The sequence below is a fragment of the Toxotes jaculatrix genome, chromosome 14 (genome assembly GCF_017976425.1).
Source record: "Toxotes jaculatrix isolate fToxJac2 chromosome 14, fToxJac2.pri, whole genome shotgun sequence".
NCBI classification, from domain to species: Eukaryota; Metazoa; Chordata; class Actinopteri; family Toxotidae; genus Toxotes; species Toxotes jaculatrix.
In genome coordinates, this window is record NC_054407.1 from 21,102,226 (window position 1) to 21,126,063 (window position 23,838).

General features: G+C 40.7%; 1 protein-coding gene across 1 annotated transcript in view; it reads right to left on the minus strand.

Moving 5' to 3' along the window:
• Nucleotides 1–14,960: 14,960 nt before the first annotated feature.
• st6galnac3 (ST6 (alpha-N-acetyl-neuraminyl-2,3-beta-galactosyl-1,3)-N-acetylgalactosaminide alpha-2,6-sialyltransferase 3) overlaps nucleotides 14,961–23,838 on the minus strand; it is a 67,061-nt gene continuing 58,183 nt past the window's right edge. The window contains exons 4-5 of the mRNA XM_041054631.1: nucleotides 21,943–22,050; nucleotides 14,961–18,843 (exon numbers count right to left, since the gene is read on the minus strand). Of these exons, the coding sequence (XP_040910565.1) occupies nucleotides 18,654–18,843; nucleotides 21,943–22,050 (298 nt within the window). The 3' untranslated portion in view covers nucleotides 14,961–18,653. The remainder of the gene's footprint in view (nucleotides 18,844–21,942; nucleotides 22,051–23,838) is intronic.

Below are 23,838 nucleotides of genomic sequence, written 5' to 3' on the forward strand. Positions count from 1 at the left end.
CAGATTTCTCTACCTTTATCTGTGGCTCTCAGCTCCAGGTCCATTTGTTGCTACCAAAGACATAGATGTATTAAAATACAAATTTATTCTTTCAGTAATTTCCTGGACACTGCAGATTGTTAGGAAACAATGTTTTGGCTCAGATTTGGTGGTGTAGTGAGGATTTACCAGCCCAGTCTCCCTACAAAATATATTGAAATTGGATAATTCTGCACCTTTCGCTTGGCAACCGGTGACCGCTTTCAAGGCCAATGCAATAATTAGTTTCCCCTATATGTAGTTTGGAGGTCAGGTTGCTGGATGGAACTATAGGCAGCGAGAATGTTAAACACATTGTCACTGAACCTAATTCAGGGTTTTGTAGAATTGTCCAATACTCACATTCCTGTTTGTTGACAGGGTTGGTATTTCCAGCAGCATGACGCCGTACTGTATGTAGGACTGACTCCAAATAAAAGACAAAAGTGCAACAGTGTGGCTCATTGATGTGTTTTTAATAGTTTTTGGACAACAATTGATTTCCAATAAGTCCTTCAAATTAACCTACAAAATGTGTTTTTTGTCCACACCCCTGTCAGCAGGAGGACATTGTTCATCTGTGCCTTCCAGAACAGTTACAAATCACTGTTTAAAAATAAATCAGTTTTATGATGAAGCAGTGCCATTGGTTAAGGTTATGGTTATTGTCAGGTTTATGGATGAGTTAAGGAGGCGCTGTGGTTTGGGCTAAAATGACTGCTTTGTTAAGATTAGAGGACCTTTGTTGTCATAAAGTTTTACTGACTCCTTCAACCAGCCTGACCTCTTCTCTCACACAGTGGCTCTGAAACAGTGTCAAACCACTTCCTCCTTTGCTTTCAAAGGACAGAGGCCATGATTCCTTCTGCTGTTTGAGGGCTTTGTCACCTGAACGTAAACATATGTTGTTTTTGCTGAAACATTGGAGGTTTATGGCACAGACGAATAAACCACATCAGGCTTTGGCTACACAGACAACACTCATTAGTTGCATCAGTTTATTGCTGGTTTTGGTCTTTCAGTGGTTTTTGTTGACATTCAGAAAATCATAGAAAATGAATGACATAATTTTTCAGCTCTGGTCACCATGACTACAACTTCTACGCACAATCCACAGCACAATGGACAGTTAAACTACATATAACAATGCATTACATCTGAAGAGGAGCTGCTGCATGTTTCACCCCCATTTGCAAGTGATTGTGTATAATCTGCTTATGGAAAAAAAAAAATAGATCCCCATGGGAGAAGCAAGAGAGACTTCCCAGAAGCAATAATCCACATCACTGCCGCCATCAGAGTCACTGGGGAATAATGCGCGATAACGCAGAGTAAGGTTGGAAAGCTCAGCAACAACAATAACAACAACAACCGCGTCAGAAAAGCAGATTCAAAGAAAGGCTATCTTTGAAGTGTGCACTTAGTGAAGGGCAGTGAAAGGGCATGAGAAACTCTGAGCTTTAATGGGGATGTTCAGAAAAAAATAGGCAATTTGGAAAATAGGTCTAACGAGCATCTTCAGAGGTAACCGTTGCATAAATCCTCATGTATTTACTCGTTTACTCTGTGGCTGTTTTGTTCTGGAGCTGCAGATTTTTTTTACACCTTCGTGTAAAACCTAGTTAATATCTGTGACACAAAACTGTAATATTCCCCAACTACCCAACGAGCAGGCCATTCACCGTAACCACCAAGAGTTTAAAAGAAAACACAGCCTGTTTTTATGTTCACAATTTCTCTTGGGAAACAGGACTAAAGGATACCAAAAGTTTAACAAGCACTTAGTGGCGAACAGGTCTTCTACATGGCAGCGCCTGCACTGTAGTTACCCCAGAGTGGACAAACTGCTGGTTTTTATCTACCATCCCTCGACAGGTGTAAAGAAAAGAAAACTGGACAAGAGTCCAATGTAATATGAACATGAGGTAGTTTGCCTGACAGATCCTCAGATTCACTGAATGCTTTTATATTTTAATGATTAGGGTGGAATATTGTGCCATTTAATACTTCAAAAAGGATGTAGATGAAAGGATTTTTTCACTCTGGTGTCACCTAATACTGGTGTAACAGAAGTGCTACGACTATGATTAGTGCAGTTCGAACACTATGCTGGTTTGTACACATCATACATGATACTGTAAATTAAAAGGATCAAACCTCCAGTGTGAGGTTGTGGAAACTGTTAAAAACCCAGAGACAGAGAAGTCAGTGGTTGCAGCTGCGCAGGTTAAAGTAGTGACCCTGCTTTTTTTCCTTTCCTTTGTGCTATTAAAGGTCTGTGCTTGTAATTCTGCCACAGTAATCTGTCTTTACCGCTGCTTTTCAAACATCCAAAGACCTGAGGGGTACACTGTGCACACAATCTCAAAATATCTGCAGTTTTAGTGAACTTTAACACGAGCGATTTTTAAAACTGTACTGTATGTGTCTCTCAGTGTGAGTGTTCATGAGGGGCCGGTGCTTATCACAGCTGCGTGGGCAGCTCAGCTCTGTGTAATCTTACCATGACAATCAGGCCATGAGCAGCCATACAAATTTAAAATGTAGTCTCGGCTCAGGCAACCTAACACCCCAGCAGCAGCAGGAGCATGTTGATCGATGTAAATGGATCTCGTAACACTGAGGTCAGAGCAGTGCCTGATCATCAGGGCCAACTCCACGATCACGATGATGATGATGAGGAGGAGGTTATTGTGAAAGATGGCTGCTGCTGAGCACGTGGACAGCTGCGGATGCTGATCAGCATGTGTTTACGATGCCTATAACACGCCGGAGGGCCCAGGCCCCTACTTACCGCCTGTCGTAGGCCGTTACATGGTTGATTGTCTAGGGTCTGCACGGGCCTATATTTCTCTCTTTTATGTTCTCTCTAATCTGCAGCAGATCTGTGTCCCACCTCTGATTTACGAGTGAAAGCTGCTCCCTGTGGTGCTGCAGTATGGGGACCTTGACAAGGGAATCTGACTGGCTTTTTGTCCTTTCCATAATTAGAGAGTACATCCAATTCACCCCGTTCATTGCCCCTGGGCCCAGTGACAAATGATGAGAAGGCTTGTTTTAATGCAGGCTCACTGGCTGTCCCGTTCGGGGTGAATGAGCAACAGCGCATACAAGAGAATGGGAGACAGAGAATTTGTTTTTTTTTTGTCGCCCATCCCGCTTAGGAAATATTTGCCTCTTTCACCAGAGGACTGAACATGAAGGGGGGATTTAAAGGACTAGAGTCACTTTGAATCCATTCGCCCAGTTACCATAAATCATGTATACTTTGCATTTCTTCTAAACGTTTTTCAAATTGTTTTATTGTCTTCGGGATTATTAAAAATATTTTTCTACCTTCTGGAAACTGATTTCCATTTTTAAAAACTCTGGTATGGTCCTTTCATTTGGTTGGGCACAGCATCCCTTGTGTCTGTTGAAACTGAAGCATTCACTTTCAGTTTCACTTTCATCTCTACAGGAATGTGGGATACCGTAGGCTCTTTGTATAATAAACACATTGTTAACATGATGGCTCACAGGGCATTAGGGGGGAAATGAATGGATGAATGGATTTTATTCAGATGGGATGAAAAATGAAGCTCATTCATGTTGGACGGCAGGTAAATTAGAAAACAGATAGGATTTCCATAACCGGATTCAATTAAATAACATCAATCATCAAGACCATTGTCATGAAAACAACTCAAAGCCCAAACAAGATTTAATCCTGCCCTGTTGCCCAGAAAATTACAGTCATTACACCACAATCTGTTCACTTGGTGTGTATTTACAGTTAGTGTAGCAAGGCCAGGACATTGTCCACTAGAGGATTTATTTGCTCTCCATATTTGTTGACTGTGGACACGTCAAGAATAGGGTGATGGGGGTGCTTTGCTCTGAGCCGGCCTTTAATTAAATTGTTCTCTCAGGCATGATGGAGGGGAGAATCTAGTTTCAGGGGTGACTGGGCCACGGGTACAGAAGGGGACCCAACGCTTTGTGAAGCCCCGGCTTTGCTGTGTTTCTCTGCTGGAGGCGAGACAAGCTCTCAGAGTCTGACCCTGTAAAATGGGACCGCAGCTCGATGGTGATGCATCACTGCCCCCCACCCGCCACCCCCCACCGCCGACCACTCATGCAACAAACCAACCTCAAGGTAGACATACGTGGTTTATATGTCATCCTATAGCAACGCTTCCCAAGAAATCTGGGAAATTTGGTCTGCAGCCGGTTAACTAAGTTAGTCAGTGGCGGTTCTACATTTAATTAGAGTTGATTGAGTGATTGATACTGTTGACAGCAAGGCCAGTGAGCCGTTCCTGAAACATGGTTGACCTCAGGTTCGACTTGATCAACTTTAGCTTTGAACTCTATACAGTGGAGTTTCATATGTGTGCAGATGATACTGTGATATACGTGTCTGGTGGAACTATTTCCTCTGTGTTTGCAATTAATGGCAGCATGAAGAGAAAAACATGTCAATATGCTTTTCATCTGAGGGTGCATGGCTGTTAATGTTGGTACTGACATTGCCAGTTCCAACATTAGCAGCCTTAATGGTCCATGCTATGAACTGTACTTGTCTCCATGAAATTAAATATTATGTAAACAAAATAAATCCCTCAAATGAAACAATTTGAGAGGGGGAAAAAAACACTCTCACAAGAAGGCCCTAAACAGTGACGAGGGGCAGAAACCAAAAATGTTGGGAGCCAGTGCTCTTTTATTTTCTGCTTTGGAATATTGTCTGGTGCATTTTGCTGCTTGGGCAGTGTAATAAATGCTTATTGGTGCTACTTTTATTGCTTATTTCAGCAAGAGTGCACAACAGTTTATAATACAATTCAGCTAAAGAACTGCCTTATTCCTCTTCTCTGTTACATCAAAGCTAGGTGTAATGCAACCACTCCCAAAATGTTGATGTGCTCGCTGCCATTAACTTGTCCATTCTCCGTTCCTGCTATTGGTAATTCACATTCAGTGTGCCTAAGTGCCTCTCTCAAAGTGCCACTCTAATGTCCCACTCTCAGCCCCCCCGTCATTTGAATCTTTATTGGAAGTCATGCTGAACTCCAACGAAGATTCCCCCTCGGTGGTCGGTGGTTGGGAGGCAGATTACAGTTCACGCCCAAGGTAATTTCAACACAGAGTGACTCTCTCTCCACACTAATTTCCCTGAGAACAGAACAACCTGGACTCCTCACTATCCAATCCAAGAGACTGGGGGCCAGACTCCCATAAATGAAGCCGTCCCCTCTCCTCTCTAATTCCGCTCCTTGGTTCTAACTGACCGAGGTGCAGGCCAGGAGTCTGTCTCCCTCTTTGGCTGACAAATGGTTTGGCTGGACGAGTAATGGCTAATTAATTTCCTGAATATGATTGTTTATCTGATGTTATGATCTGACTGTGTGCCAGTTTGTCTGCCCGCCCGCCTGTGCTCTGTCGGTGAGTCTGTCTGAGGGCAGACCGGGCTGCTCCTGCTTTAGCACAAACTCACCAGATGCTCTGGCTGCATGCTCTGTGCTTCTGAGCTGGCAGCGTGCCACTGCTCCTGCTTCACTAGGCTAATGTAAATGCACCGTCTCATCAGTCGGGCCCGGAGAGAGGCACACTCATCTGCCCCGACATGCTCACTCTTGCGGGGGGAGCAAGTGGGCCAGATGCTTGGGAACTTTTCCTGGGTGACAAGGGAGCTCTCAGAGGTCAGGAGTGAAGGACTTCAAAACAAGGCATCTGGAACCATTTGTAATGCTGTCTGAGGGCGCAAAAGTCAAGGTAGTCCCGCCTTTCTGTCAGCAACACATAATACTGAAATGTGTTATTCAGCGCTTTCAAAATATAAAATTTTCTCTGAAAATGAATTCTTCACTTAGCACCTTTCACAGCTGAAATCAGAGGGTTTTGTGATAAATGATGAAACTAGCTTTGTATGGATGACGTCCTTGATCTCTGTTGCTCAGGAGAAGTAACAAGAAGTTGCAGGATATTTGATGGCAGTGATCATGCATCTCAGCTCTGTGATTAGGGCTGACGGTGTGTCCATATGTTATTAGGTTTTTCAACACATAAAGACCGTATTACAACACAAAACAACAATGTGTCACTGTAAATCATCAAGGAACAGACAACAGAATAAATTTGGAAACACAGGCGTCACATCAGAAAACACTGTTTTAGATACAGACAATGTATTTTGTCTTTCTGTTTGGAGGTTTTCTTGGACAACTATTGGTTCTTGCAACCAGGGATTGAAAGCGCAGATGTCTGTCGTTAATGTTAACCAAATGTCATTCACTTTAACCATTCAGCAAAATCAGACTTTGTCTGACTTTTCCACTTGTAGATCTGTCCAAATTCTTATTTGAATATACTCAGTGGTAGTACAGACATGATTTATTCAACCACTCTAATACTTGATTACCCATGTTTCCAAAAAGCAGAGATAAAAGAACAATTACTACATTAAATGAACAGGAAGCACCTATTTCATTTTTACACCTCAGACAGTAATTTTCATCCCTAAGTCCCAATTCTTTAATTAAATAATTTATTTTATTATTTTAAGTGTAACTGGGGTACAATAATATAGAATCTCATTTGTGAAAAATTACATTTACACAATTCAACAGGAGCCTTTCTTTTCCAGAAACAGTGTCCCTGTTACTCTTACTAATCCAAAGAACAGGCTGTGATTTCTCAAGTCCAAAGAAATTCGAATGAAAACTGCTCTCACATCTTAATCTGTGAATGTGGCAGCACAGCTCAAAACCTGGGCACATAAAACCCAAACTATCTTCATGGCTGAATACCATTAGAGACAAGTGAGAAAATATGTTCTGTAATTTGGGTGGAAATACCCCTTTAACTTCTGATTTGTCCTAATGAAAGAGAACAATTCATTTTCAATCATTAAAAAAACATGCAAGTCACTTTTTCATTTTTGTTTCCTGGCTTCTGTTGTCCAGGATCACAGTTCAGATGAACCACGACTTGTCAGAAATGTTCGGATATCTGCAGGAAGTGGTGAGACAGACAGGCAGCCCCACTGCACAAGAACCACGAATCCTTTCATCGCTCTACACTAGCTTTTTTTGTGGAAGTATTCTTGCACGATATGTGATTGGTTTGGACAGATCTAATTTTCAGGAGCCTTTTGAAAGCTTCTCTGTCGGCGAGAATCCCCAGAGAGATCAGCGCTGCCTCAGAGGATTGGACAGACAAGCAAACCGCTCAACATACATGCTGGGTTTCTAAGGCAGAGATGATAACTGTGCTCATATAATGTTTGGTTAGAAGGACAACGTCTGTGTGTGGCTGTACTGCAATTTTACTTTGCTTCAGGGATAAAAAGCTGCTGTAGTTGGCAGTATATTTCCAGCAGAACAGGGATTCATCAAACTGTCAATGGATTCCAAAATTTCACCAAGTTGGCAAGCACAGTCAGTGAAATCTTTCATGTCTTCAGCTGCCTGGCATGGCTGCAAATGCACTGTGAACATTTCCTCTCACTGCCTGTGAAATCATACTCGTCACTCAAATGATTGGAGACAGTTTTTTTTTTTTCCGATTTCAGATAGACCGTGACTGGCTGTGGTCTAATGGTTAGCAAGGCTGGGTTGTGACACTGGAACATAGCCAGTGAATTTATCAGTATCAGGAATGGTCTTTTACATTAAAGGACGAAAATCTGAAAAATATAATAATAATAATAATAATAAAAATCCACCTCTGTAAAGAACGAAACTGATACAGCACTACTGATACGTGTATGATCAGAAATGACTGTACTTAATATTGATGCACAGGCCTGTTGACAGCTTGTACCAACAAATACACCCACAAATTAAATGTAAATGCATCAATACAAAACTTTTTCAAATGAAACATAATTGAACAGAGCTTTAAAGCACAGGCTCTGCACTGGTGATACCAAACACCACCAACATTTAGTTTCTCTTAATTGGGCTTAATTAAAACGACCGACAGTAGCAGACAAAAAAAAAGAAAAGAAGGAATTATCTAAAAAGGGAACAAACACTCATGAAACAGTATTAATATGTGACTTAAAGTACTTACAGTTCAATGAACGCACACAACAGTCAAAACAAAGGCAGTAGACCCATTCTGAAACTTAATTAGCTTCTACTGGATTTCAGAAAATACCCTCCTGAACAGGGTCTTCATGCTCCACATGGGGGAGACTGAACATACCACTCTAAGAGGGGAAGGGTTGAAAAGTCCAAGTGGTACTGACCTTTCAAACAACGCCACATTTATCTGAAAGCTGCTTCTGTCCAAAGTCACAAGAAATAAGTGGAAACAGTGGATTGCTTGTAGTGATGAACCAACAAAGACCCGTTAGGTCTACAGCGTCTTTTTAGTCCATTTTTAACCATTCTGTTCTGCAGTTCCACTCGTATTAGCCTCAACAGGAAAACTGAACAACTGACCGAGCTGGTGAAGAAAGCAGAATTCAGCAGCTGAAGAAGGATTATTATATTTTGTCAGACATGAGACATGACTCAGAGTGAATGTTCCCATTGATCTATGTCTGCTTATACAGTAATAATATGTCAGTGCTGGGTTTGTGGGACTAATGAAGGTGTATCTTAAATATAAAAAAAAGAGATTGTTTAAAATATCGTATGTATTTCACTGTTAAATTATTATTACTGATGGATCAAGGTGTTTTAATGTTTTCTTTAATTTTAATACTCTGCTTACTGCTGGGTAGTTCAATCTATAACAGCCAGTGACAGGTTGTAGATGAAACTTTAATCTGCACAGTAACAGTTTTCTATAGTTGGCAAATAAATATAGCAGAGTAAAAAAGGGCATTATTTCCCTCTGTGATGTGGCACAATATCATAAAAGTACCTCAACTGCATCAAGTGCTGTACTTGAGGAAGTGATTACCACCCACTGGGTTTAGTGGAACTGCTCAGTTGCCAGCAGCAGAAGACTGTGGGTGTACTGGGAAGCTCCCGGGGGAGACTGTGTGCAAAAGTGCGAATGTGAAGCACAGTGTTGTAAGAAAAAGTGTTTACTTCCAGGAAACTTAGCCAGTCACCAAGAGCTCCCCTTGATCCTCATGCACCTTGAAAGCAGCTGACACCTCCCCGCAGTGTATTTGACAGAGTAGTCAATCACTTCCCTCTGCTGTCACACACACACCAGCACGTCATCGGCATAAAACTGGAAATGCACTGGAAATGAATAAAGAAAACCTGTGGCTAATATATTTGGAGGAATATAAATAGGCATCAGAGGGGGTGATTGATAGAGATGAGTGAAGGGAGGCTTTCCAGAGATAAAACCTTTCAGAGCAATTCAATTACCTTCAGGCCCACAGAAAATGTAGGAAGTTATAAACTTTGATTACACCAAAGCTGATGAAAGGGTGGGAGGAGATGGTTGTAAACACGAACATTAACAGAGAGATTATTTAGCTTGTGGTCATATAATACACACTCGAAGCTCAAGTCGATGCAAAATATTTATTTCTGTTATTAAAGTGGTTGAATTGTTGTTGAAAATGTCCAAACACAGACTCACAAAGACGCTGGAGCCGTCCACGACAGTACTGAGATTTATTTTGTCAGATCCACGGCTGCAATTAGTCACAGCTGAATGTTTTCTGTTGCCTCAGATAATCTGAAAATTGTTGACATTTAGTGCCAGCCTGTGCACTTTATCCTCTGAACGCTCCTGATTCCTGACAGGCTCGATGTGCTCAGAGAAAGTGAAGATGGGAGGATGAGTGACTACTGGAGGAGGTGGATGTAATCAATATAAACATGAGGCAATTAGTGTAGAACTCATATTTCTTTAGGGAGGTGGGTGTAAAAACCGTGGGTATCAAAGTGATGCCTGCTCCACACGAGCCATTAATGAGGCACCAGAGCGACTACAGGGATATATTGTTAAAGAGCCTTTAAGAAACCTGCATGGAATTAATTAAAACACAATGCGCTCCTCCATCTTCCATGCACTTTCCAGTGTTGTAGATAATTTAAAAAGTTAGCAGGCAGGGGGGAAAAATAGGACTGTCTGCTCACTCCCACGTGGATTCTCTCATTTATTTCTGCTACAGACAGAGAATCGAGACGGTTCCTGGACTGATCGGCCACTTCGAAAACACTGAAATACACCAATTAACAGGATCTGGCGGCAAACACGAGTGCCAAGCCAAGTGGACAGGACAGAGTCCAAAAAGTATGATGTCAGTGCTCATTTCGTCCACTGCGCTCATGAAACATGCAAATGAGTGGAAACGTGGACGCAAACATTCAAATGAGCAAACAAACAAACGCAGTGACTGAGTACACAGCTGGAGATCACCGCTCGGGGGGAGGTGATATGTTATGATGTGTTTTGACTTGACGTATCCCACGTATACCTGGCTAATTGGCTGCGTCTGTCAACAAACAACAAAACGGTCATTAGTGCAACAGATCAGAAAAAAACTTGGGAGACATAAGTTTTCATTTGAGAGAGCAGACAGACAAGTTGGACAGAATCAAATGTCAGAAACAGGAATAATTAACTTCGGTCATTTATTAAAAACAACTTTCAGACTCAGGGTACAAAAGTCATGTGATGTAAATGGAGATTTGATTTATACAGATAACACTGTGTGTGGGCTAGAAAATTATCTCTAAATCTCTAAACAGAGAACAGCACAGTAAGGCAGCAAACTACAACTACAGCCAATCACAAGCCTGAAGCACAAACACAGAGGAGAATCTGCATTTTCAGATTCTTCAGATCTAAAAAAAATTAAAAAAACAAAACATTTGCTGTGTCCCAAATCCATAGTCGTCGATAGTAATAGTGAACAGTACATGCTAATCATCATAATATGTTCTTTTTACAGTATGTTCACAGTATGCAAGAAATTAATTAATCAATTAATTTGTAGCTTTTCCGGTGTGAATATATTACATACTAAAAAACATAACTTAGAGTCTGTTGTATGGAACTGGGACACGGTAAGTGTTTTCTAAAGGAGAGTGTAAAGAAAGCAAAATGTTTTACCTCTTCTCATCTGCTTTATTCACTTCCTTTTCCTTCATCCTTTATAATCCATAATTACCACCATTAACAGTCCCTGAGCTTCGATCATTTTACATATTGTAGCACCATCTGGCCCTGGAGAGCACATCCTATTGCAAATATGTTCCAGAGGTCAAACTCTGCAAGAGCAAATTTGCAAACACTGAATTGAAAAGATTCCAGTTGTCTCGCTGACCTCGCTTAGTTACACTAACGCGTGCCAGCTGCCAGGAAAACAAACAAACAAACAAACAAAAAAAAAAAGTAAAAGTAAATATGGGGTCAGGCTGGAATCCATATTGAGATCTAACACAGTTAAGGTAACTGAAGTGAAAATGGTGGACTGTTTTTCTCTCTTCAATTTTACATAGACTGAATAAAACTTTTTTTTTCCCCCATTTGTCCAACGGCCCATTAGTTTCTCTGTTGTTGTAAGCTTGTGCAAATTACATCATGTCCATTATTCCCATTGCTCAGACATCGAGCTCCCTGCACGGCTCCACCCAGCACTTCTGAGAAATGAATGGGCTTTGGAGCCGCGCTCGCAGCTATTTAGTTATTAGATAATACATCAGCGATGTCATTCTACCATCTCAGGCTCTCATAAAGAAGACAGAGGAGCCTGCTGATTTGATGTGGTCAGCTCAGCACATGGATGCCCAACACCCTGGTTTATTATCTTAAAAGATGTAATTGGTGCATCAGCCACGTCTTCAGCGAGGAGAAATGCTAATGTATGTTTATGATTGGACTGATGTGACTCTGCTGCTGTAACTGAGTCACCCCCGCAGGGCCCGAAGACACTGTGTTGATGTTGGTCAGCTCAGGCAGACAGCGACTCAAACTGTCAATTAATTAAACTAAAGCCAAAGGGGGTGTAACAGCATTATCCGAACATACTGTCTCTGTGCCGTGGAACATTTTAATAAATACCACACAAGGCAAGACTTGGCGTCCTCCTGGGAACTGCATGACAATTAGAGGCTAGTATTTTTCTAAATGAGAGAAAAATGACACAGCATTTAAATAAACCCTGTCCAGTCACATCCTTAGTTAGTCAAGCTGAAAACACTGAGCGTCAGGCCTCAGGCAACCAGGGCTTAAAGAGGAACTCCACTGATTTTACACATAATGCTTTTCAGCCTGTGATAACAATTCTGTAAAATCCTTTGTTTTTCTGGAGGCGTGTTGTCAAGTGTGACAAAATGCCCCTGATTACCTAGCAGAGTTATCTGGGCTTGGAGAACAGCAATCCCAACTCCTAAAAATGATGCTTACATACTATGTGATATGTTTTGAATGCCATATTTTTTGCTGTGTGGAACATGTTCACGAGCAATGCTTTTTCCAGTCGGCCAAGTGTCACCTTTATGTTCTGCACAGACAAGAAGTGTAGTATTTGATACTTGAGGTTAAGGTTGAGAAATGATTGTGGTTTAGTTTCAATACAGAAAAAATACACGTTATTTTAGACCTTTTCAACATTTGACCAAAGTCTGCGTCTTCTCCTGACCTTAACCAAGTGCCTCGAGTTGCCTTAATATAACCATAGGAATGTTAATCGTGTTTTAGATACCAACAGCCAGTGAACAGTTTGCAACTTTGAACAGCCACTCATGAAAAACATTTCTTTATACTGCCTACTGCATAAAAAAACCCTGAATGGAATCTTTATCTCTTGCAAAATGTATTTGCTGTTGCAAATTAGTAGTATGTGAATGTAGTTTTAAGGAGAGAGGAGAAAACATTTATAACTGAAAGTGTAACAGGTAAGAAAAAGATATAGATATTTCAGCTACTGCTGCTTAAAATACGATGGTTCTTTATTTTTTTTTTTTTAAATCTGTGTCTTATGAGTTCCCAAAATTTTATGAAAGTGGAGTACTAAATTTCTGGAGCGCCCCTTTAATTTTCTATCTTGATACTTTATTCATTACTGTAGCATAAAAACCATGAATATAGGTATTATTATTTCAAACTCATGTTTATTTATGCAGAGGTTACATAAAAACGGAAAATTCCCAGGAACTGTCTGAACTCAGCACATCTCTGCTCCTCCACTGATGTCTTAAAAATCTCATGAGACACCAGATTCAAGGTGACAGCTCAGCTCGGGCTCCCTTCACATAACAGGAGCACATTTCACCAGGTTTTTTACATTCGGATGCTGCTTACGCGGTTTTGTTTTGAAAGGAACTTAATCATATGAAGGGGTTTTAGGTTTTCTTTAATCCCCACAGTGAATAAAAGACACAGACGACAGAATCCACATTGGTGAAAATAAGAACGTTCACAACATACCTAATTTTAGCTAACGTAGACAGCAAACGACAGAATAATACGTATAATCACTACTTTTTTTTTTTTTTTTAAAACATACTTTTAAATAACCTGCAATAATCCATGCAGCATATGGATATTTTACCACCAATCAAAGGAGTGTGTTAGCTGTGTTAGCAAAAACAACTTCTCTTTCATTATAACAACCTCAGTGTTATATTACATTCTATGTAACTCAAAAACACTCAAAGTTACATATTTCACAAGGACACTTGACCTGAAAATGAAAAGGAAAGTGCTTCACAACACAAAATTAATAGTAAGACATGCACACGGGAAAAGAGAGAAAATAAAATGAAGTTCTTAATGTAAGAAAGCACTTGAGGCATTTGAGAAAATGGCAACAAGTACAACAGCCAGGAGGGAAAGAGTCAAACACTACACGGTGACCTGAAGAGGCTTCGATGTGGAGTCAGACAATCAAAAGTTCTTTAAAATTCAAACTCTCAGCTCCAAAACATACAGTAATTATCTCAACTGAACACAGCAGGAAAAGTAGCCAAACTAATGAGAACATTTGGAACAGCAGGGAATAATGAAATTCACATCTTTGTTCCACAGACCTCGAGTCACAGGCATTTTGATCAGGACTCTTTAAAACCAGCTCTGTTTTAAGGGAAGTGACCTTCAATTTGCTTTTGAACTTTTTCTTATATGATGGGTGAAGAGCCAGAGCTCATTCGACTGCCACTGCTGTTGCCAAGCAGCTGAAGACAAGCAGTGCTTGTTTTTTTTTTTCTGTTTTTTTTTTTTTTTGCCATTTGTGTATGTATACAGCTAGCTATATACATAGAGTGAAGTGTCTGCTTCAGGTTTGAGCATGGCTGAAACTTTTTTTCCAAGCAAACTAAAGTGCTCAGAACTGAAATTAACAAGGATTCGGGGAAAAAGTGTTATTAAAGGAATAGTTCGACATTTTAAGAAATACATTTATTTGTATAGGGGCCTGCTAACACATTTGCCATGAATAATTAACCCTATGAATATGAGTGTGAGCTGAGTGGGAGGCAAAACATTGACATTTTCGGAAATATGCTTATTCACTTTTCTGTGGGATATTAGATGAGAAGACTGACACCAGTCTTATGTCTGTAGGGTAAATATGAAACTACAAACAGCAGCCAGTTAGCTTAGCTTAGCATAAAGAGTAGAAACAGGGACAGGGCTTCCCTGGCTCTGGTCAAAGGTAACGAAATCTGTCAGTCTCTGAAGGATAAAGGTATTCTATTTTTACCCTCCTTCACTCTGCCCAAACTGTTAGTCATGGTCTTACAGAGCGAATGTGTCTACAGTCCCTTTCCTGTGAGCCATAAATGATTCATGGGAGCCTATAAGAGGGCGTATTCTCCATAATATTCACTATAATACATCTTATTAAGTATTCTTGCAGTGTGTTCTGGCTGAGAACAATGGAGTGTTTGTTGATCAGAAAATAACTGAGTGCACAGCCTGAAGCAGCAGAAAATGTTGGCAACATGCAACCTGCAGCAGAAAAAAAAAAAACCCACAATGCTGCACACAAACCACTGCATCAACAAAAAATAAAAGCAACCATTATTAAAAAAAAAAAAAAAAAAAAATCCACAAAAGGAGGATGGAGGAGAGTGAAGAGAATGAACATAGTGCTCTTCTTCCTGTTGTGAGTAAACATTTTAAGACAAATCTATAAATGATGCACAAAAACACACCTAAAAATCTGATCATGGTGGCAAAACATGCCTCCCAGCAAAAGTTAATTTCTCATCCTGCTGTGAACTGTTTTACAATTTATGGTGGATCTACTGTACAGTAGAGTGCACAATCTGCACAATCACAGGCTGAGTGGAAATGTATAAAATATGTACGTTAATCATGTAACATGCATGTCATATCGTATGAATTCATGCTTCAGTATCTACGATTGTCTTCCCACAGGAACAGAAAGAAATGGAATTTCAAACTCTTCCTGAGTCCCAGATCTTATCTTCAGGCTTTCTGAACAGGAAAAATAATCCTGTAAGATGTTTCTGCTTTACATACATCATGTGGTGGATACTCGGATCCGCAGCTGCTCACAGGGCTGGGCCTGAATACCTCTCGAACTTGTGTCGCCCCGGAGGAAATCAGACCCGTGACCCAGGCTGTGTTACGGCCATCCCCTATCTGCTCAGCAACACCGGGAGGAATTTAAAATAGTGCATTTTTACATTTTGCTGATGCTCTTGTCAGCCAGGTCGACTTACAAAGAGGGACAAGGTGACAACAGGACAGGACGAGTATTGAGTTCTGAGTTGTAGGACAGACTCTGTAAGCACAGACTTATGTTGCTCCGCCTGGAAAACGGGGAGAGATCAGAGTTTTCTGTTCCTGATGCGAAAGCAGCCAAACGTGCTTCAAAACATTCATCTAACAGACAAAATCCCTGAAAGCATGACTTTGGTGATTTGCAGGTCAAAATACATTGAGATGTTAAAGCTGGGCTAAATTTGACAGAACAGTCCAAACTCTTTTACATAACAGCTTTGTCCCTTCGTCAAGAGATGTTAAACACAGCAGTTAGAACTAAATTTGCTTTTAAAAGCTAATAAAAGTTAATTCCTTTCCATCCAAATAGTTTAAGGAACTAAACAACCAAAATAACTACACTCAGGAAGTAAATGAAAAACTACACTGCGTGTCCATGTTTGTTTTTCTACCACATGAGATATAAGCAGGTAAAGTGGGAAATGGATTAAAAAACAACAGCTTTGTTTGAGGCAAATGAGAAAAGTCATGTAATTCTTTAGAATTTACTGTTTTGCAACTGAGGTTTGAAAGGATGACGCCAAGAAGACGTGAAGTGGAAAGGGACCCTGGAAACCCGGGTGTCCGGGGACTTTCAACCACACTTAATGGTATTCATCAGAAGTTAGAGATCATTTTGTGTTTCATGGTTATTTCATTGCTTGTTTGTAGACTAATCAAAACTGACAACACAATTTTGTTATTAACATCAATAAACATCAGAAGAAATTTCCACTGCTTGTGCTAATACTGGTTTTACTGCTAACCAGAAGTTTCTCACTGTGTTAGTTAATGTTGTACACAACTTGTAGCTGTTTAACCAATCAGCAACGTTGAGCCCTCCCTGATTGTTTCTTGGCCATCAGAAAGTACTAGTCTCTCCTGTGGGACTGTTTTTTTTAGGTCCAGGAACTAATTTGAGAGCCTCATTCCTCTGGTCGAAATAGTTTGGTCAAAAGTTTCTAAGTTTCTAAAAAGGTTCTTGGAAAAGTTCCTGCATCGGAGAAAGGCTTGTTTTCTAGACATCTCGGTTACAAATAACCACTTCTTCAAAACCATTTTAAAGAATACATTTCTCTGTATAGGTTGGGCCCGCTTCACCTTGAAATGTAGACAGTGAAGTGCTGCGCAAACAGAGCTTATATGTGAAAACGGCAAATTTAGTCCAGACTGTTGTTTCCAAGGTCAAAACTTTAATGTTTAAATTTTGCCTCAGTTCAAACCAAAGGTCTACATATCTTTTGTCCTGTAAATCACCGAATCAATGTTTATAGAGAAATGGCCTGAAAATGGAGTGTGTGATAGTAAACAGTGCACTGCAGCAGGAGTGAGACTGTGAAGCTCAGCTGCAGTATATTACAGTCGTCAGGGACCCTGTGCATCAAGTCGTCTAAATTAGAAGTCTTTGAATCCTTCCAGTCCTCCCGTCTGGGCCGTGACTCTGACCGGGACACTAATCACAGCCTCTGGGGGGGGGGGGGTCACAGACACAGCCAGAGTGTCTCAGCGCTCCACAGCTACCGGCCAAACCTACACACCTCAGCACTTCATTGATTATTCTTCACTGTCCTGGAACAGACGCATTCAAATGTAATGGCCCGAACCAGGAGACACGCACGCCGCGTCCAAAGACAAATGTGTTCACACAGTGATACTGTACACAAAGAGGCACAAAGCTGGACGAGAAGATGAGCGAGAGAGAGGGAGACAGCGAGCATCGTCCCTTGTCTCTGTACAATGAACTGCAGAGTATATTGCAGGCACAAAATGATAATAGAATACAATTAACTTCCAATGGTTTCACTGCACACATAAATCTCTCCCACAGCGGGCTCACAAATGACTTAACTCCTTCCGTAAGGATGGGGTTTCTAATTGCACGTCGCTCTATATGCTGTGATGCTCATACTGTGGTACACTGTTAAAGAGCTTTAGGAACTTACCTCTGCAGAATAAATAAACAAACAAACAAACAAACAAACCGTCCCGACATCAAGCCAACGCCAAACCAGTTCTCTTAAACTTCAATTTCACAGCATTATAAAGAAAAAAAAAAAGCTGACATCTTTAAGTTGTGTGAGTCAACACACAGCATACCAACCAAGCATAATAATAAAAAAAAGCAGATTTACATCTACACTTCTGGTTTATCTTTGAGTATGACTGAAATCTGTTTTTTTTTTTTTTTTTTTTTTGCTTGCTTGTGTTTTCTTTTCCAAATGACCTTGCTTGTTGAAGTGTCTTTATACGGAGCAGAGAAAATTGAAACTGACAGAGCATCTGCCTTCAATACTCCCTCAGTCAGAGATGAAGGCCTGAATTATACTTGTTATAGATTAATTACAGCCTGACAGAAGACAGTCACGCAGAGGAAACGGAGCAGGCGAGCTCGTCAGACGTCCGTGGCAACGTGACTTGTTTCTGCAGCGGCTGAGCTACAGTCCTGAAAAAATTTTTTTATTCAGCCTTTGCGATGTACAGAGCCTACGGACATCTGAGCTGCTGAGGTCACTGCAAGTTGATGGATGGTTGTTTCTTCTTTGTGTTGTTTTCTCCTTCTTTTTTTTTTTTTTTTTAAAGTTAGTCTTTGAGCCATCCTTTGCTCACAGAGCAGTGAATGGATCGATTAGTCAGTGCAGAGCTTGGCGCTGTGCACTTCCTTCAGCTTTCAGATTCAGGAGAAAAAGACTTAATATTCAAGAAGCAGGAGATACGCTTTCGCTGTCTGGGTTGGTCAAACCTTAAAGGAAATTTGACTGAGTGGCCATTGTCAAATCAACGTGCCTGGATTTTGCCTGGCGCCATCTCTAACCAACCAGGGCCTGACAAACAATCCTCAAACAACCTTTTCTATGGATATGGAGTGGAGTTTGAGCAGAAATGGACATTAGCGCTCATTAGGGAACACGCTTTCTGTCAGTGTAAAGATTCAGCAGGTCTTTAAATGATAATGATGATGACAATGATGTGGTATTTCTGTGCAGGTTCAGCCAGGGTCACGACAGCTGCCAGGGCGGGTTGAAGAACTTAATGGCGTGATTCTTGGCCCACTTGGCGAACACAGATTTCTCTGTGATGAAGCGATGTCCACCGTAGGGGGCGCTCTCATGGAGCAGATACTCTGCACACTCGTCCCTGCTGCCAGCCTCGTAGTAGTGGTAAGGGACCTTTCTGTAACCCTCTGTCCTGAAGGGGAGAGACGAAGGAAAAGACACGTTATTTAACCCAGTTCATCACAGGGAAAAGCCTTCTGAGGCTCCAGAGGGAGCTGTGGTGGAAATCTGATAAGACAGCGAAAGTTTGGTCTGAAGACCACAAGTTTGAAAAAAAAAAAAATCTGGGCGTGTGGAGTTAGAAAGAAGTGAGCTTACCAGATCTCTGCAGCCTGCTCCTCATCTCAGCTCAGGGCTACGTTAGCTGCTACTAGCATAACACACCCGAATCTCTGACTACATTATGGGCGACCGAGTTGCATTGTGGGTTGTGTAGGCACCAGATTTTGGCAAAGAAGAAGAATATGTGGAATAAAAAAAGATAAATAAAATAGTGACCCTTTTTGAAAAATGCCCACCCTGAGCCTGACAGAGTTATAGGACTGAAATGCTGCATCTGCAAAGTACTGTTTTAAAAGACAGAGCATTTTGTTTTATGTCTTCAGGAACCACTTTACTGTGCTCCATGTGACTGTTAAAATGGGCTGTGTGTGGTCCCATGTTAACTACAATATATGGCCAAAAGAATGTGGACTGTAGGCTGACCAATACTAAATACCTGAGACTGATATGTGAGATTTCTGAGAAAAAAACAAAAACAAATAATAAATATTGTCTGATATTTGCTGTGTCTAAATGACACAGTACATTTATATATTTTAGATAACAGCGTGCTTCAAACTTTGCGACAGCACTTTGAAGGAGGCTGTTTCCTGTTTTCTCTGTGAAATATTTTTCTGAGTTTGGTGTGGAAGAACTTGACTGGCCTGCACAGAGACCTGACCTCAGCCCCCATCCAACACCTCTGGGATGAACAGGAATGCTGAGTCTGAGACAGGCCTTATTACCCAACATAGTGCTGGACCTCACTGATGATCTTGAGGCTCAGTGAGAGTTAGGCCCTGCAACCAGGTTCCAGAATCTTGTGGAAAACCTTCCCTGACCAGTGGTAGCAGATTAATACTCATGGTTTTGGAATGAACACAGCAAATTTCAATTCTATTCTATTCTGTTCTAATCTGTTCTGTTCTATTGGGGGGTAACATTCACATGTCTGCGTACATTTGGCTATTGCATATACATATTGGATATATATTTCATACTTCCATTGTGGCCAGGTTTTTTCTGGTAAAATAAATATCCAAAGAAACTTGAGGTTATGAGTTAACAAAAGTAATGAAAGATATATTGATTTGTTTATGCAACATATGTTGTGATGAAAAATATCACTGATGGATGTTATTTCGAGGTAGTCATACTTCTGTCTGTGCTGAAATAGCTTTTGCTGTGTCAGCTCAAGGTTAAAGTTTTAATGTTATTTTTTTTTTGTTGTAATTTTTGCTCTCACAACTTGTTTTAAAAAAATAAAAAAATGTGTAAATGTATGTTTTTACTTTCAGATAGTTCTGGACAAATTCCAGGAAGGACATCATAAGTGTCCTTGGTTTTGATTGGCTCAGCTTTACAGACTATTATGTGAAATAATAAGAAAAATAAATTATTAAACTATTAAGCTGAAGATCTTTCAGGACAGCGTTAAGCAATCTGAACTGAAGCTGCCCCGGGCGAACTTCTCCACTCAGCTGGTTTTTCATTTTAAAGCTGCTGTTGGCAGCCAAAAATATTCAATAAATACTCTTTTAACTAAACTGCATTTACTTGTAAAACATCACGATGAGATTCATTGCTATTCTGAGCCAATCTGAGTCGATCTGAAAACTGCGTCATGTATGAGTTAAAGCCATTCTGAGCTGAGTTTCATTAGGAGTTGCTCTGTTTACAGTTTGCATCTTAAAACCAATAATAAGAACGCTGAATCAATAAAAAGAGGTGCAGCAGGGCAGATTCATTGTGCATTCTGCTGCTGATTTCTGATAGCGAGTGACAGCTTTATGAGAGGATGACTTGTGTAACAATTTCACTGGGAGAATGAACACAGACAGAGGAGAAACAGCCATCACAACAACCAGCCACTGAGTCCACAGAGAGAAGGCGACTGTGGCTGTCTGCCAGCATACAGTAATACACAGCCCAATCACTGCCTCTCCTCTCTTTGTGTCACACAGTGGTGCGCACCGGTGTTAACAAATAAATTCAATTTCACCCTCTCTCCGCAGCACCTGTTGAAGTGCCATTACCACACAACTGCTAAGGTCAATTCTGACTAAAGCTTCGTACATTATCACACAAAACATCACTTCTTCTAGTTGTACCGGAGCACTCGGCTGCCAACGGCAGTTTGTGTGACACTAAATTGTCCATTCAGAAACTCAGGGAAACACAATATCCTCCTGTCTCATGCAGAAAGGAAGGAAATAAGTGGGTGACGGGCAGGCAGAGAACGCTAGCCCTTAACTGTTTCACTGAATCATAAAATCCTCCGTGCTGGTTGAATTATCACTCCTTTCTGCCATGTGTCTGGGGCTGTTTTTATTTCAGATCCTGCTGTGCACGGCGAACACAGAGAGGATAAAAGGCAGGATTTTCACCATGCATTAGGTAAAAGTGTTTGATTCGGGGGATTGAGAGAGCTCAGGTTGAGCTGCGAGAGAGGAGGGGAGACGTTTGGAGAGAGAGAGAGAGGGGGGGAGTCCATCAAGGTTGATATGACTTGAGACTGAGCCGCCATGCACAGAGCTACAGCATTGTGTTTGTTATCCCCCTATGGCCTCGCAGCCAGACAGTAATCAGTCACCCGAGAGTCAGAAAGAAGACACCAGACCAATATACAAATAAAACTTTAAGGAGAGGAGGAATTGGGTGCTGCAGCCCAGCCACCCGCAGCGATGGAGACTCTGCAGCCTGCTGGGTATTCTAGGCAGGAAAACATAATGGTATTCACGGCACAGAGAACCCAATATGGATTTCAGCATAGAAATTCAGCCATTAAATCCAAACTGAAGCATTGGAAATGTATTCCAACGGGCAGTCCGCGGTTATGGAAGGCTGTGATTGGCCGGCACTGCTGTGAATGTGAATCTAGTTTTCGAAGTTTTGTAGGAATGTGAACATTCTTCATCCCGGTATGGAGGACGGCCGGACCTGGGGGGGGTTGTGATAGTTGGTGTCTTACTTGCAGTAGGTGTCATTTATCATGCCGTAGATATGGATCTCTTTGCACATGTCCATGGCGAGGATGAGGGTGAACCAGCCGGTGCTGAGGTAGGACCCGGACTGGATCCTGCAAACACACAAACACAGATCTTTCACTGTAATGTTCATTTGCATTAAAATAAAAGTTTCCAGAATGCTATTCTCTGACCTTTGTACTCTTCACTCTGGTGTGCTTGTAATTCAGTTGATCAGAGAATTGAAATTATTCTAACAGATGTTCTTACTGTAGGCTGCTCTGGGTAACAGCCTCAACCAGGGATCAAAAATGGAAATTTAAATGTAAATGTTGCAAATGTAACCATATGTCTGTCACACTCCAAGTTTTAACGAGTCAGTTCGCTCATTTTAAAGACCCATTTACTATTATGAACAATACCAGTTACAGAGGCTGTGTGCATTGAGAAAATGTGTAAAATTCACACTTCAATAAGAGAGAGAAACACTTTATTGGCTTGTTGAACAGCTCACTACAACAGCGGTACACATGTCGCCCCCCCCTGTGAGTGATGCAGGAACCCTGTAGGCCAATCAATAACAACACACATAATCCTTTCATCAGCATCAGACTCTTGGGGTTTGAGTTATATGACCTATCAAAGTTAAAAATGTAAGCTTTGATCATTCTCAAGCACAGAACACACAGCTCAGATGCATCGAGGTTTTGCAGAATCTGGGCTAGTAGCATCTGAAGTGGGTCATAAAGTATACACCCCCAGCCCCGCAAGGCAGGGGAGGGGGGCACACTCCCTGAGGTCCCTGCCTCTCAGCAATGCAAAAATACTTTAAGGAGTCTTAGACCTTGTATAAATTAGAGAGAGCGCACAGCATGACACTGATAATGATGTGGGGAAAAAAATGATAGAGAGATCCAGAATAAACAGAGGGATTATGGAGGAACACAGGTGTCATGTAAATTAGATGATATTTAAGTGGGCAGTAAAAAAAAAATCCAAAGACCCACAGATATTCAGTTCACTGTCATTTAAAACTAAACGACCATGAAGTCATCACATTCGTTAAACTGGTACAAGAAAATATTTGGCATTTTTACTTGATGAAATGACTAAAACAATTAGTTGATTATCAAAATTTTTGTTTGTTTTGTTGATTAATGAATTGACTAACCACCCTGGCTCTAAAATGAAGAAATTAATTTAGTCAGTAAATAGTTGAAAAAAAAAAAGAAAAGAATGAATAATTAGATGACTTAAAAACAAATTAATTAATACGAAAATAAATAATTTAATTTCAAAATTAACTGGACAATAAAAGTAGGCATTAAAAAAATTACAAGTCAATAATTTCATCAACTGACACACTGATTTAATTATCGGGCAACTCATTTATTGATATTTAAATTGCTGCTAAACAAATGGATTTTTAAGAATTTACAAATTAATATATGAATCCATCAACAAATAAGTTGAATGAATAACAGGTAAAATATATCATAAAAAAACAACATAAAACAATAAATACACTTTTTTAAAAAAAAGTGAAAATACCAAAGTGGCGCTCAGAAACAAATGAAAAAACTGCGTAATTCACTGTCAAATCTCCTAAAATAAAATTCATGTTTGGAACAGTAAACCCTGCTGTGACGTATCCTGTCAGAGAAATCAGTGCAAACACTGTCCGCCAGCATCTGAAGTACCATGGACAGCTCCTGCCTCCCTGGCTGAGTCAGGATCAGCACCATGGACAGCGTTCACCACAAACACTGGTTCAGAAATATCTAAATGTGTAGCTCCTTCTCTTAAAAAAAAAAAGAAATTAAAAAAACTCTTTTTGTCACCCCTTGGCACCAGTTAAACAAAAGACTGATTTTCTCCCTTAGTTTTTTGTCAACAATTTT